At 49.1% G+C, this 15,632-nt stretch overlaps 1 protein-coding gene across 18 annotated transcripts in view; it reads right to left on the reverse strand.

The window, feature by feature from the left end:
- The window catches only part of ARHGEF7 (Rho guanine nucleotide exchange factor 7), a 137,062-nt gene that overhangs the window by 50,633 nt on the left and 70,797 nt on the right, over nucleotides 1-15,632 (reverse strand). For 17 of the 18 annotated variants that reach the window (XR_007188973.2, XR_006408518.3, XM_048215744.2 and 14 more), the window contains 2 exons: nucleotides 10,925-11,126; nucleotides 848-936 (listed from right to left, as the gene is read on the reverse strand). Coding sequence is in view for 16 of the 18 variants with exons in the window: in XM_048215744.2 (XP_048071701.1) it covers nucleotides 848-936; nucleotides 10,925-11,126 (291 nt within the window). In the remaining 2 variants the exon portion in view is untranslated. Of the gene's footprint in view, nucleotides 1-847; nucleotides 937-10,924; nucleotides 11,127-11,682; nucleotides 11,800-15,632 lie in introns of those variants that run through there. The other variant, XM_026490048.4, reaches the window with a different exon arrangement.

Genomic DNA, 15,632 nt, shown 5'->3' on the forward strand with positions numbered 1-15,632 from the left:
GTCCTCGGCAGAGATGCGCAGCCTCGAGCACTCAGATGGACAACCCCGATCAGGAGACTTTCTCTGGAAGACGAGGAGTGGCGAAGAAACCCAAAATGCAGACTTTCCACAGAATAAGACCCATCCACATTGACGAAGTTCACTTTGCTGCTTTACCACACCAATCTATGCCAGCAATTTAAAAGGTTATCCAAATAAAAAGTATCATTTCCTGTTTCTGCTGTATATGCAATGGTTTAGGGACCAAGAAGGATTAGACTAGACTTAACATCACAAGTATTTTTTAAGTTCACAAATAGCTCTTAAGTTTCAAAATGCAGTTTTAGATTCTAAAACACTCATCTTTACTACGTGCATGTAGACACTCTCCTGTGATTCCATGCTATATGATACATATGTACATCAACCCCAGGAAAGACTTAACGTTAAGATGCAAGTAAACTAGAAACAGTAATCGATCTAAAGCACTTACGATCTACTCTAAATACAAGTAAAATGCCATCTGATGCCCGTAATGGCTTTAAGTCACATCACGCGTCATCTTACAAGCTCATCTTTGAAGACTTGCAATGGTATGAGGGAGCACTACATTATGTGACAAAAGTGGTACAATTCTACATAAATATTGAAACAAAAATATGAGATTATAAAACAGAGATGAGAAGAAAACACAGCAGAACATTAATGGTGGTTGTAACTGTGCGGCCAATAATGGATGGTTTTTATACCCTCCTTCATGCCCCTTGTAGTTTACCTACATCCTACCCTGCAGAGTTTGAGAATCAAAAAAAAAAACAACAACAACAAAAACACAAGTTATTCTTAAAACAGGTTTTCAATGACTCACCACATTGTAATAACTTTTGTTAATGGCAGTAGTGTCAAATCCTTTGGGAGGGCTCTTCAGTGCTCCTGACTTGGGCGACACGGGCTTTTCTGAAATGAAAATGTTTAACAGTTTTACTGACCAGCACTTGAGATCCCCAAACACACCAGCCCCACACAGCCCAGAGCTACGGGTCCAGGGGCCTCCACTGCAACCACCAACCAAAACGGGAAGCTGAACAGAGACTTGGGTCTCTCTCCCTCACGCTCAGCTCCCTGAGGTCAGGGAGTCAGTGTCCCCCCGCCTCACACATCACTCACCCCGCACTCCCTCTTCAGGCTCAACATCTGACAGATTGTGCTCCGTTACTGACAGCTGATAAAAGAACACCAGCAAAGCTACACCCACAACTCAGGAGTAAAGATAAAACACAGAACAGAATCAGAGACGATGTTGGCGACCCCCGGTCTGGACAACACCTCAGGAATCCAGAGCACTCAGAACGCAGTGTCTCTAAGCAGGTAGGATCTGGCTCCAAGTGATGATGAGGAGGAAAGCCACACGCCAAGCAGGGACAGAAAAAAACACCAGGCAGCCCTGAGAACCTGTGCGCCAGAGACAACAGTAAGCGCAATCATGACGACTGCAAGGACCAAGTATTTGTACGTGGCCCAGCTTTAGTTCAGTGTAACACATATCAAAGCAGCGTCTGCTAACTGAGAACACGGCTCTCGGGGGGAATTTTCTGTGGCCCACTGGTCCTCCTCCAAGGCTCCTGGGGCTGGTGGGGAGCAAGGGCGAGGAGAAATTCCGAGGAGTGTGTCCCAGGGGATGTAGTCCGTACAGTCCCACCCACCTGCCCTGTATAAATCGACGTTCTGTCCCTCTGGTGTGCCGTGCTCAGCATCCTTCCACCTGCCCGTCCAGAATCTCTACAGCACTTCCGCAAACACTCCCAAAGCTTCGGGTCCCTAATTCCAACTGCCTGCCCAGTGCCATTACCTTCCTAGCAAAAGAAACCCCAAACACCTAAAATACACACCCTGTGGGCCTTCCTGTTCCTGTGCAGTTGTCCACCTAAACCTTCCTTCAATGCCTCACCGTAAGGATCTTCCAAATGGTTGAAAATAATGAACAAAAGTTGGAAGAATTTTGCTCTCTGCCCACAGGATGGAAAAGAGAACTCTGTGAGAAAAGAGTTACTTCTGAACCCCTAAGCAATACCAAGCTGTTCTAGCTACCACACTCTTCGTCCCAATCGCGCACCTACAGCCAGTGTGTAACTACAGAACAAAAACCTGACACGCCTTCACCCTAACAATACCTTTTCATCTTTAAAACCCATAATTTAGGGGACAAGTACAAATAAAGTAAAGGGGAGAGCACTGGAGCCTAAATGGCAGCCACTGAGACCACAAACACCAACATGCACGCTACTAACTTGAATCTGCTTCGAACTATTTTAAAAGCCAATAATTTGCTAACTGTCTCATTTCAATTAAGACACACCTCCCAACACCACAGATAACAGCATTCAATTAACTTACTAGGACGACTACAAGGAAAAACCTTTTTGAAAAGAAGTTTCAGGCTACCAACACTGCATCAAAATAAAGGGTAGGCAGGAGAGAGCCAGACAACGTAGGCACAGTCCAAACACTGGGTCTTTTCTCCCTTCGCAAAAGGGAGTCCACAACTTTGCTGGCTGCTGCTGGAACTTGCTGGGACGGGAGGGCTTGAGAACATCTCTCCAAACCTCGGGTGCCATTCTCAACAGAGGGTCCTAAGGTAAGAAGGGCCAGCCCCGAGCAGCCTCACAGAGGAGACGTGCAGGTCTGCAGGGCTGCCAACTGCGAGGCGTCCCGTGCGAAGAAGCCTGGCTGCCACGGACACCTGACGCACACGGCTTGCAGGAGGCTGTTGCCCCCGACCAGCTAATGCCTCGAGGCTGAGGCTGAGGCAGAGGCAGAGGCTCGTCAGGCTCCCCACTAACGGCCACACAAGGGCCTGCCCGCACTCATCCCAGTGCCTGGACTCTCAGGACAGTCATGCCCAGAGGTGACACTTCCTCAACACAACAGCGACAGGGGCCTAGGTTCCCAGGTTTACCGTAGGAACTCCTGTGCAGCCTTCGGGAGCCTTCTAGCACTTTCTCCCCTACTCCCCCACCCCCCAAAAACAAGAACAACAAAACCTACACACGTTAAAGTGTAATATACCAGACAAGAAGTTATGGCCAATCGTAACAAAAAATGTGCACAGGAAACATTAGAAAATACTCAGCCTTCCCAGTATCCTAAGCAAAACAAAACACGAAACCACCCATTTTTGGCCCACCTGATAGCTAAGGATTGATACAATCCACTGTGATGGAGAGGCAGGGAAACTAAGAGAATGTAATTTCATGCTGCCCTTCCAGGGGCCATAGGATGCAGATTTTCCCTTTCTTGAGATAAACTAAAAACACCAAAAACAGGAAAACTTACGCATGAATGTGCTAAATGAGAAAAGGGGGTGGGGAATCCCTAGTGGCACTGACAGGGAGGGCCCGTGGGGGCTGAGGTTGGGGCCAGACAGACTGAAACAGGAGGATCTCTTGGTGACCTTTAGGGCTGACAAAGAGAAGCCTAAAGCCCCTGGCCACCGATCCAGAGAAACAGCACAGATGTGGGCTGCCTACTCAGGGATGGGAGACACAGCCAATGAGAAATCAAAGCCCGGACCCTGCCCCTGCTGCGGTATATGGTCCAAATGCACACCAACCTCCGAAGGCCCACCAGGATCTGCCCAGGTCAAGAAAAACTCTGGGAGTCCCTCAGGAAGCAAAGGTTCCTCTGTAGGAATATTTCCGCAAGCCAGGGTACACAGGTACCCCCACCGAACCCCCAAAGACAGATCTGTAACAAGAAAGTATGAGCCCATGAAGAACTGAGTCAACAGTGTAAGCAAATAGGACATGCAAGGGAAATGAGTACCCAAGACCTGGAAACGGGGCGGAGTAAGTATGTTTAAAACACTGGGAAGAAAGAACCACAATGGAGAAGAAAGACACCACGAAAATGAAAAACCACCTGGAAAATAATGAAACAATTCCTGGACGTGAACTCTCTGGTCACTAAAATGGCACTGGATGGCTACCACCCCTGGTGAGGGGAGGCTGGTGAACACAAACGTCTGAGAAGGGGACTCCAAATGAATGAAGCCCAGCAAAACAAAACATACGAAAAACAGATTAAAAGCCACAGAGGGCAAAATAAGCTAACAGGATTTTCAGGAGAAAGCAAAAACAGCAAGCAGGCAGCATTACTGGAGAAGATGCTGTCCAGAATCGGAACCACGCCTGGATGGAGGGCAGGGCGCCTCTAAGCAGCACTGAAGGTGGGGACACTTCGGGGAGGCCCATACAGGAGACCCCTCCCCAACTGGTGAGCCCTAGCTTCCAAGACCCTGGAAATGCCCGAAACCGAGAATACCGAAGCCTACACATGATACGATTTTTCCTCTAGGTGCGGACCTATGATAAAGTTTAATTTGTACGTTAGGCACAGTAAGAGATTAACGAAAACCCTAACAATAGACTCTAATAAAAGTCACCCTGTCTGGGACTCACCCAGCGAAGTGAGAGCTTGAGGAGATAAAATGCCCACTGAAGGAGTGAGCTGAGTGACACCGCGTGAGGCTACCACTCACCTCCCAACACACGTCGCTGCTTCCGGACCTCAGGTGACCACAGGGAACAGACCACGAATGAGGGGGCGCTGCTGTACACGACAGCCCTCACTCTTGGCTACAGGCAAAGGCGACGGTCAGATATAGGCACGGCATGTGACTCAACTATCACAGGCTTTCTTTTGTGACTGTTTTTGGAGTTAGAACGCTTACAGAAGAGGACAATTACGAACAACTGGTCCGAAAGCTCCACATCCACTGGGGCCCCTTCATCCGTGATGTAAGTGACCCAACAGAGCCCGCAGCCAGCCCTGGGAGTGGCTAATTCCCACTTCCTCTTCCTATCTTCCGCACGACAGCTGTCACCTCATCCACGAATCCCCATGCCGGGTCACGTCACTCACTCTGTATGGGTTCATTCTGCCATCAGCAGCTTCCACACTGCCACAGTGCCCTCGCCCTGGACGGTACCTGGTCCCGAGTCCTCCCCGCTCCTTCAGTGATAACGCGCTAGTAGTAAATGCTCAGGGAGCTCCGCGTTAGGGTGATGCTGCCCCTGCTTTTCTGCAACTGAATTATGGAAACTTACACAGAAGAGAGACAGTAATATATATACACTTCTGTAGCTTCAACAGTTAACCCTTAGGCCCCTCCTCTTCTTTTCTGGAAGCATTATACAGGAGATCCCAGGTTCTAGCAATTTACCAACAAAACTTTATAATGTCTGTCAGACTCAGACTTTAAAACCCAACCATCAAGACATTATCACAGCAGACAAAAACAGTCATTCCTATCCTCTCATACCCAGTTGAAGTCGGAGTTCCCTAGACTCAGACTCGTCCCAACAGTGATTTTCTGTAGCTGGCTTATGGAGCCCAGGGAACCCGGGAAGACCTGCACCGCGTGCCCCGTTCCACCTCTTAGTCTTTTATTTAATGCCAGCAGAGCGCCCAGAGGACGTTCACCTTCTCAACTGTCTACTCCACCTCATTTTCTACTCAGGGAGCCTCACGTAAGTGTCAGGATTTCTGGAAAGACATTTCGTTTTTTTCACTGTTATTCTCCCAGTTCCCACAACAGCATTCACTCAAGTACCTGCTGAATGGATGCTGCCTGTGGTTCTGGAAGTGAGTGTACTCCCCACAGTCCTGCCGGCGGAACGTGGAAAACACGGCCAACCGCAGGCAGGACGGGTGGCTGCAGAAAGGCAGAGGCAGGTGCTCGTGTTACAGAGTGGGACACAGCCGAGCACACGCCAAGCTTACTGCCACGCATTACCAATGACGGGAAGCAACGGGAGAAGAAAATGTAAAGCCCAAGCTTACGAGGAAGAGGGAAGGGAAGACAAGGCGCCCAGGGACAGCATGTCCAAGACACGCAGAGGAGTCCCGGCACGTGGGCGGGAGCTGGAAGGCAGCTGTGGGGTGGACGTGGAGGTGGGTGAAGTGGGACTTCCACTTCCATCCCCAGGGGCTTCTGTCCTCCTTGCTTGGTCTTTACAGGCTCGTACTACCCAACAGCGTTTTATAAGAAAACAAAAAACTTTAAAAGAACATCCCTGATACTGAAGGACTATCAACTCTGACCCCCAAACTAGTATATGTCAGCTGCTCTAGGGGCCATGTCCTGGGAAAAGGGTGTTCAATCACAGTCACCAGGACACGGCCACACATACACACACATACACACACACACAGAACATCCCCTACAACACCCGCTAACACAGATGTTTGGGGGAGCGCACACTGCATTAATCTGGAGAACACTCACTCCCACTTCCTGGCAAAATTCCATACCCTTGTATCCCAGACCCCTCCATACATCATGCCAGGTTCCCCACACACGCATCAGAGAAACAAATCCTACGTGGGATAACTCTTCCCACCTGTTATCACATCTGCATCTGGAAGAAACAGTAGGCAGGCCTACCCTCTAGAGCAGCCTTATCCGGGGTGCTTTCAGAAACCTAACATCGCACGCACACACGTTCACTTCCAGCAACACAAAAACAAACTTGTTACCTCTGTCCCTTTCCCTGCAGATTATAATCATAACACTTTTCTTCCATAACTAAATTAATCGCTGCACCCAAAACCCAGCTTGCGTTTTAGGTCACTTTTTGATGTCAAAAGCACACACGACCCCCCCAACCCAGGGGCGCATGACCTGTAGTGTGGCCCACTACTGACCGATGCAGTAGCAGCAGCAGCAAGCAGAGTCCCTCTCCCCCAGGACCACTGCCTTGTTGCTTCTCCCCTTCGGTCTCCAATGTAAGATATTCTTTACAGAATGTGCATAAAACATGCACCTGTGTGTACAAAAAGCCGAATTCCACTGTTTTTGCATATCAAAACAATGTGCATAGAAAATAAATGCTAAATAAAGGGGGTACCTGCCATAAGGGGATACATATTCAGGGAGAAAAGCACACTCGCAGCAAGGTTTGGAAATACCCTTTTGCAGACTCTTGGGGGACACTGGTCTTCAAAGAGGGTTATTTGAAACAAGAAAGCACACACAGGTCAAAGGCACACACAGCAAGGCTGCGGTCTGCAGTTACAAGGGCAAACCAATCTAGCAGACGCTCTTGAGCACTTACCTGGAGACAGGCAGCCCAGAAGAGGTCACTGAGAGGCAGACCTCAGGTGTGTTTATTCAAGAACAAAACTCATACAGGAAGTGTAACAAGGAGAAACTCACAATTTAAAGGACGTCCATATTTTTGTTTCACAAGGAAATGCTCCTGCATGACTGCCAGTTAGATCTGGCACACTTTGTTTACAGAAAATGAAGAATGGCACTGTGAATTACAGTGCTTATCTGAAACACACCTTCCAAAAAGAAATCCTGTCCAAAATCAGAAAGTCACAGAAATAACTGAGGATACAATATTAGCATGTCATTGTGACCCCTGAGTTCTCCGCTGCTGTGAAGTAATAGAGTAAAAACAGCATTTCCTGCCTGTCTCAAACGCCCACATCTAAACACAGGGATCAGTTTCCCTAGAATACACTCGGATAATCTGCGAGCACAGCACGGAAAGTTATTCCCAGAAGGTTATTCCTTTAGTCTGACTGTCAGCTAAAGAATACTCAGCACGACAGATCACCAATCGGAGCAAACGTGTTATTTATACTTTAAAAAACAAAAAACAGAAAAACAGGAAATTTTCCAAAGTTACTTGTCTCCATTCAGTACAAAAACCAAGAATTCCACGTGACCCAAATGCAGTTATATATGTGTTTAAAAGGGTCTCTCTCATGCACGTGCACACGGAAACACAGAGTAAGACGTAAAAATTGGTGGAACAGGATGCAGTCACCCCTGACATAAGTCAACACAGACACATAATGGCTTTCTTTTTTTAAAGATTTTTAAATAATCTCTACACCCAACGTGGGGCTCAAATGCACAACCCCGAGATCAAGAGTTGCCTGCTCCACTGACAGAGCCAGCCAGGCGCCCCTTTTAAATACTTTTTTTTCTTAAGTCAACTACCCCCTCATGCAATGGGTAGTTGTCCTTAGAGCTGCATCTGTCCCCACCAGCTATCTGGCCCCACACCCCCCAGACCAAGGCATCGGTGCGGCACTGCCAGACCTCACAAGGGTGACAGCACACCATGAAACCATCTATTGACAACACCAATACCGCGCACGCCCAAGTCCTTTAGGAAACAACTCCCAAATGTCACCGGAAGAGGACTTTGAGACCCACGGACTATCTTTTCCATGTAACTGTCAAAGGGTAACTGTCAAAACTCCATGGGGAGAAATACCTGAAAAGTAAAAATTCACTTGCACCCTTACTGTGGCAACTCAAAGTCAGCCCAAGATTCCCATTAAAATGAGTCATTCATGGGACGCCTGGGTGGCTCAGTCGGTGAAGCGTCTGCCTTCATTCGGTTCAGGTCATGATCTCGGGGTCCTGGGATCAAGCCCCGCATCAGGCTCCACACCCAGCAGGGAGTCTGCCTGTCCCTCTCCCTCTGCTACCCACCCCCACTTGTGCTCTCTCTCACTCTCCCAAATAAATAAAATCTTTAGAAATAAATAAATAGAAAATAAATGAGTCACTCATAGCAGAATTCAAGGCCCAGATTGAACAGAGATGGGCCCAGTCGGGCTCCACTCTGATGGCGGGCCCCAGCACCAGCTCTGTGGCCCCCTTGCCCTCACTGATAACGGCAAAGACCAACTCACCCTTCCCTCTCCCCTCCCCAACTCCAGCATCCTCCTGGAAATGGCTGAGGGCAGCACTCTTGGCCCCAGGATGACCATCAGACTTCAGGACTGGCCAGGAACTGGCTCAGAGACTGGACTCAGCCCTTCCCAGGACCTGACCAGGGACTACTAATGAGTTCACCCCAGCCACTCAGTCAGTAAGATTAAGGCAACATTTCTATCGTATCAGCCTGATACCAGCGCCACGTGCTCATCTGGCTACACACCTGCATGGCTTAGAAGGAGGACTTGCGCCCTAGGCCTTGAGTATTTCAACATCTTCTGGGGTCGTGGTGAGGACTGAACAACAGCAACACTTCATATAGTAACCAGAACAGAAGCAACCAAGAAACTTATTTACTGAGACCTTTAGTGTAATGAAAATACTGTTTTTGTTATCAACTAGAGAAAAATAGCAACAGTGAGGTACTATTTCACACCCAATAACTATTATCCAAAAAAAAAAAAAAAGCGTTGTCAAGGATGTGAAGGATGTGGAGAAACGGGAGCCCTCATGCACTGCTGGGGGAACAACATGGCAGCTCCTCAGGAGTCCCACACAGTCACCCTAGGAGCCAGCAACCGCCCTCCTAGGCACATAGCCAAGAGAACGGAGAGGACTCACACAGATCTCAACCAGGTTCACAACAACACGACTCACAACAGCAAAAGGTGGAAACAAGCCAAATGTCCAGCAACAAGTGAATGAATACGCAAAATGTGGTTTTGAAGTAGAAAAAATGTTGGGTCTGCCCCTCGGCTCCGGACGCAGGAAATTACCAGGCTTCTGGGAGCTCTGTATCAGGAAATAGGATCAAACACCAAGTATTAGAACAAAAGATGCTCCCAGTGCTCTTATCACATAGGAAATTACCAGGGTCCTGGGAGCTCTAAGAGATGTCACCGAATTGCTCCGACACCACCCTCCTGGTGTCAGAAGGGCTGGGAGGGTGGCACTTAGCACCAAGTCCACAGAAGCACAAGGGTTCTTATACAGTGGACCCCTGGACAACACAGGCTGAACTGCAGGGGTCCACTTTCGCACGGATGTTTTCAATATGCTGTAGTACTGCAAATGTGCGGTCTCCTGTGCTTTTTTAGCAATGCCTTCACAAAAAATATATGCTAATCGGGGCACCTGGGTGGCACAGCGGTTAAGCGTCTGCCTTCGGCTCAGGGCGTGATCCCGGTGTTCTGGGATCGAGCCCCACATCAGGCTCCTCCGCTGTGAGCCTGCTTCTTCCTCTCCCACTCCCCCTGCTTGTGTTCCTTCTCTCGCTGGCTGTCTCTATCTCTGTCGAATAAATAAATAAAATCTTAAAAAAAAAAAAAAAATATATATATATATATATATATATGCTAATCAACTGTTTATTTCATCAGTAAGACTTCTGGCCAACGATAGGCTACTAGAAGTTATTTAAGTTTTGGGGGCATCAGAGTTATACAGGTTTGGGGCTGCGCAGCAGGGTCAGCACCCCTAAGCCCAAGTTGTTCAAGGGTCATCTGTATGGAGGAATCTGTGAGGTCAAGAACTGCACAGCCGCACTCAAAAACCCAGCAGTCTTTGCACACAGCTAATGCTGACTCATGACATGAACAGCGAGGCAATGTGCTCAGAAGGACAGCTACTGCCCTGGCACAGCCCCAAGCAGGACAGCATGTGCAGAGAACACATGCTGGGTGCACAGAACTGTCAAGCCACACCTTCCTGACAGAGAACACAGCCCTGAGGCCTCAGAACTTCTAATTCCTCAAGAATCAAACAACAGAAATAAGCGCCAACTACTACTATTCCCTTTCAAAATAATACACGCCTCTGAGTAATTTTTCAGAATAATGTTAATTACAGAAAACATAAGGAAAATGATGCATTTTAATATACAAAAGAAAAACAAAGGATACGTCCTTGCCAAAAGCACCCGTAGCGATAAAAATTAACAGCCTGTGTGATACGGCAAACCCCAAGTCCTTATTTTAAATGGGTATTACGACTGAATGAAATGCTCCTTTCAATGACGGAGACTTCATGCCAGCACGCCAAGGAGGACGAAAGCAAGGATCCCTTAGCTGGAAGCAGCAGCGGGGAAGAGCGCGACGCCTCCGCCCAGGGCCATCTCCGCACGCTCAGATGGAGAGCACAAGCCCTCTGTCCGCTTTCCGCCTACAGGACAGGCAGCAGCCCCTCCGCCAGGGCCCCACTTACCGCTGGGCTTGATCTCCCGCACGTAGTTACTGGGAAACCAGCCAGTCCTGCCGTTGTGCGTGCCCTCCCACCAGCCGCCTTCCTCCACCCGCGTGACATGGATGACGTCTCCTTTCGTAAAGGAGAGCTCGTCTTCATTGGTCTGCTGGAAGTTGAACTTGGCTCTCACTACCAGTTGGTTGTTGCTATTGTCAGTCATGTCCTAAAAAAGGAAAGAAGGCGGAGAAAAATTTCATGGCGTCTACTTCACATAAAATTAGATTATGTCTGACTAGTATGAACAGAGCATAACTGTCCCATTCCAACAGCAGAACAACCGCTAAAGTAGAGAAGCAGGTTTCGGACTCCCCGCAGTGCACCCTGACCACCAGCACCGGGTGCCGGTCCCGGAGCAAACCCTCTTCGTGGTCTGAAAGGCCTAATTCCAGCCACGGTTAGGCCTACGCCAACATTACACACTGCCATACACGCACTTACATCAAAGTGGATAGAGCATCTCTACAATTTATCAAAAGTTAACACGGTGTGCTGTTTCCAGCATTATTACTTTAGAGTCTTAACTAACCACGTAACTGAACTGTATGGCTGCGCCATTAACTCATTCTCCATTACTGGATTTAAGGTTAATTCTACTGTTTTTCTACTACAAAAAAAAGGCTGCGTTAAAGCTCCCTGCACATCTTTGAACACACCTGTAAATAAGCCTTACATGACATTCAGGTCAGAAAACATGTACGACACATTCTAAATTTCCGTACCAATTTCTGAAGTGCCCTCCAGAGAGGTGCTGTCTGCAGGCGGCCACATTCCCGCCAGCAGTACTGAAGAGCCGGCTCCTCGCACGCTCGCCAGCACTAGACATTGCCCAGCATTCTTCTTTGTGCCTAACTGCTGGCAAGAAATGGTATCTCCTTTTCATTTGCTTATTTTCCTCAGATTAAGCAGATGTGCCCATCTCTGAAAGGTGGGAAGAGGGAGGCAGATTGGCTAGAGTTTCTTTTTATTTCCATCTATCCCAGACTGGGTGCTCAAGGCTTGCCACTGGAAACTATCAACAGGAGTAAACTAAACACATCCCCAAGAAAAGCCTGATCTCCTGGTGAAATGAGCCAAAGAGGGGCACCAGGCAGGCCCACTCACCCACAGGGAGGGGTGCGCTCCTCAGCCTGCACCTGGGAGTCCACAGAGACAGGGAAGGGCGTCCCCTACCTACCCCACCAAGCACCAGAGCTCCCCCTGCACTGGTGACATCAGAGAAGATCAGGTAGGGAGTCCCTGCCTTCACTCCCACCAGCTGGCAGCCAATGGCCCCATGTGCCCACACCGGTGTCCCCTGTCCTCCAGCAGGGTCATCGGGGCCCAGCAGGAACCCCAGCAATCCCAGGGGGGTGAGGCTGACCAGACATCCCTGCAAGAACTCTGGAAACTAAGGTGCTATTGGCAGCACAGCCTACCAACACAGGCCAGGACCATCACGTCAAGCCCAGTCAGGGTCACGGCCTGCAAACACGCAAGACTCCGAAGTAGGCTGCAGCACCTCCTCGCATTCCTCCCAAGTGTCGAGAACACAACACAAAGCACTGCTCACTCAGAGAACCAGGACGACCCCACCTGAACCAGCGAAGATGCCGACAGCAGCACTGACATGGAGGAGCTGCTGGGATCACAAAGGACTTTCATCAAAAGGCTTCAAAAACCATTACAAGTTCTCTCAAAATAGAGAAATAAAATAGGAAATCTCAAAAAAGAAGAACTTACAAAATTTACTCAAAACAATGGTGAAAACACGGGGGAGCCGCAGGGACAGTGTGGAAAATGACAGGCCTGAGACGTGCTGGAAGGTGGTTTGAGAAACACGGCTGAACGTGTCCCCAACCTGGCAGAAGACACAAACCTACAGAGCCACGAAGCTGCGTGAACCCCAAAGAAAAGCAGCCCAAAGAAGCCCCAACCAAGTCACGTCGGAATTAAACTATGGCAACGGAAGCAAAGCTTAGAATTAGGATGAAAAGATATGTGGGGCTATGCAAGCTCTCAAACACGTCACGGCCCACGCGCCCTCTTCTCAAGAAGTTACTGAGAGATGTGCTCCTCCAGAACAGGGGAATCAGCCAGGGAAGAGCCCAAGACTCCACGTCTTCTCTACAGAGGAGGGAGGGACAGGCATGGGTCAGAAGGAGGGGAGGGGAGGGTAACGCAGGAAGACCCCTCAGACGGCAGCTGGCAGGAGCCTGGCGACAACCAGGAGACTCTCAAGCGGCCACAAGACTGCAGGGAGCTTCCAGGGAAGAAGTGAAAAGTCCTAAACAGGTCTGAACGTACAGGAAATTCTTAGAAACAGGCAGAAGACCAGGCCACAGTCGGAAAGGGTGCATGGGAAGCTCACAGGCAACAATGATTAGTTCTGGATAACAAAACGTGCTCAGGCAAGGACGAACAGTCACAGCACACATCCTGGCCATGCTGTGGGTCTGGGACATGGTGACGTTACACAGACCAGACCCAACAGAAGCCATGGGGGAAACTCAGCCAGGAGGAAGGTACGGGCCTGGGGCACAGTGCCAGACCCCCCAACACCCCCACACAGGCTTAAGAAATCAAGCTTCACACGGGCCTTCACTGAGACAATGGGAAAGATGGGAAGCGGCTGGCTGCCTGGCTCCTCCTGCACCAAGTCCTGAAGGACCCGATTCTAAACGAGGTGCATGTGTCACCAAAGAGAGAGAAAGAGAAAGCACAAACAGTGGGACGGGTCTTCAAGAGGGGCAAACAGCTCCTCAAATGTTTAATACTTGTGTATTTTACAATATAAGTTATAAAAATGTACTCATCTAAGTACACCCACTAAATGTTTTATCTAGCAAATTAAACACTTCATACCTACTGCATATTTAATGCTTAGAACATTCAGTAAGGAAATCTCTTCAGCATTTGGCAACACTGAAACACAGCTCTGGCTCACCAGTCACCTCAAACGTGATGCTTGCTGGCGCACCTGAACGGTGAGGGGCAGCTGAAGCCCCCCACGAGAAAGGGTACGTATGTCCCTGCTCTGGGGAGGGAAGCCAGATCGGGCTGCCACGCTGGGTCAGCTCAATTCTGCAAAACACGGTCATCCTGCTTATGTCATCCACCATGATCTTCCTTTCCGTGACCCACCCTGGGCAAGTTCGCTTGGTGTAAATCCCACACAGAGCCAATCCTGGTGATCAATTTCCCCAACGGAATACAACACGTAACCAAGGACATGCACAGAGCAGGCCCCACGGATGTCAAACTGCCCCCCAGGAATGACCCTGCAGCCAGCCCATCCACCTCAGCTCAGCAACCAGTGCTGAAGCCCTCTCCAGGCACCACACCGACTGGAAGATGACAAATGACGTCAACTACACTCTCCCCACAAGCTGCAAATTCTCTGCAGTCAGGCACACAGTAGGCAAACACCACTGACGTGTCTTCCACTTCAGGGACAGCCACTCCACAACGGAAGGACAGGGGGTCCAAGGTCAGGCAGCTGGTTCAGCCCCTACTGGAGGCGTTAATGTAAGACGTTGTTCTAAGGAGTGCTAACAGAGCCAGATGCCAAAGGCGGGATGGAATGCAAGGGGGAGCACCACAGGACGCCGCAAGGACTCCACGCCACCCTCAGCCTCCTCTCCAGACGCGAACGAGGCGTGCTCAGGTCACTGCCGCTGAGGCCAGGAAACCAGAAGGAGGTATTTAACCACTACCTTACTTTAGATTTCTCTCCTTCCGCTTTTTAAAAGTGCTCCTGCAACTAAAGCTCGTCAGGCATCTGGGTTCAAGCAGACCCCCTACGACAGCACACAACATAGCGGGTGAGCAAAAGCAGCCACTCACAGAACGGGTATATGACATGGGATTCCATTTATGTCAAATACAAAACAAGTAAAGCTCATCTTTACAGTCCAAAATCAGAATAGCAGATGCATTTGGGAAAGGCAGACGTAACAAAGGTGACACTGGTCAGGTTCTGCCTCTCGATCTTACACGGGAACATGTGACTTGTAGAAATTCATCAAGCTGTTATCTAGATGTAGGTTTCAGGTCAGCCAGTGAGGGAAGGAAACTGTGAGGTACACGTACAGCACCTCCTCTGGGAGCAGGAACCTGTCCCCACCACGGATGTTCTTAACAGCCACCTCCTAACGCTTACGCCTGCCAATAGCATGCACGTCCAGATCTTCACCAAGCAACTGACTTTATCCCACGTTCTGAAGTTATCCTAACAACCCAAAACCAGGATATCCCAGAGCACTGCCTTCACACGAACGCCATCCTCTTTTCCCTGGAAGTACCCAGAATTTCACTGAAAGAAGAAAAGCCTGTCAAGGAAAGACCCAATTTCTACTCCAATGGCTAGTATTTCCCAGTCTCGTGATCTCACGTAAATAGTACTTCTCTTAGCTTGTTTCCTCAGAACGTATTCCATCAAACAGAAGATGCCGGCAACTAGACGATGCCCCCTTTGTATTCCAAATGTCAGAACATACCATCAGACATAACACACCTGCTTCTTTGAGACGTGTAAAAAGGTTTTAAAGAGTTCTGAGAATTGATGACATTAGTACGTTGAACCAGCCCAGTATTCCCATGCTTGCTGGACAGAGGAACTAGAAAGATTTCAACGGTGAGGAACACATGGATAGACGGTCTTACACGCCTTAGAAACTGTTCTGGGAGCTCA

The sequence above is a fragment of the Ursus arctos genome, unplaced genomic scaffold, assembly GCF_023065955.2.
Source record: "Ursus arctos isolate Adak ecotype North America unplaced genomic scaffold, UrsArc2.0 scaffold_10, whole genome shotgun sequence".
Lineage (NCBI taxonomy): Eukaryota > Metazoa > Chordata > Mammalia > Carnivora > Ursidae > Ursus > Ursus arctos.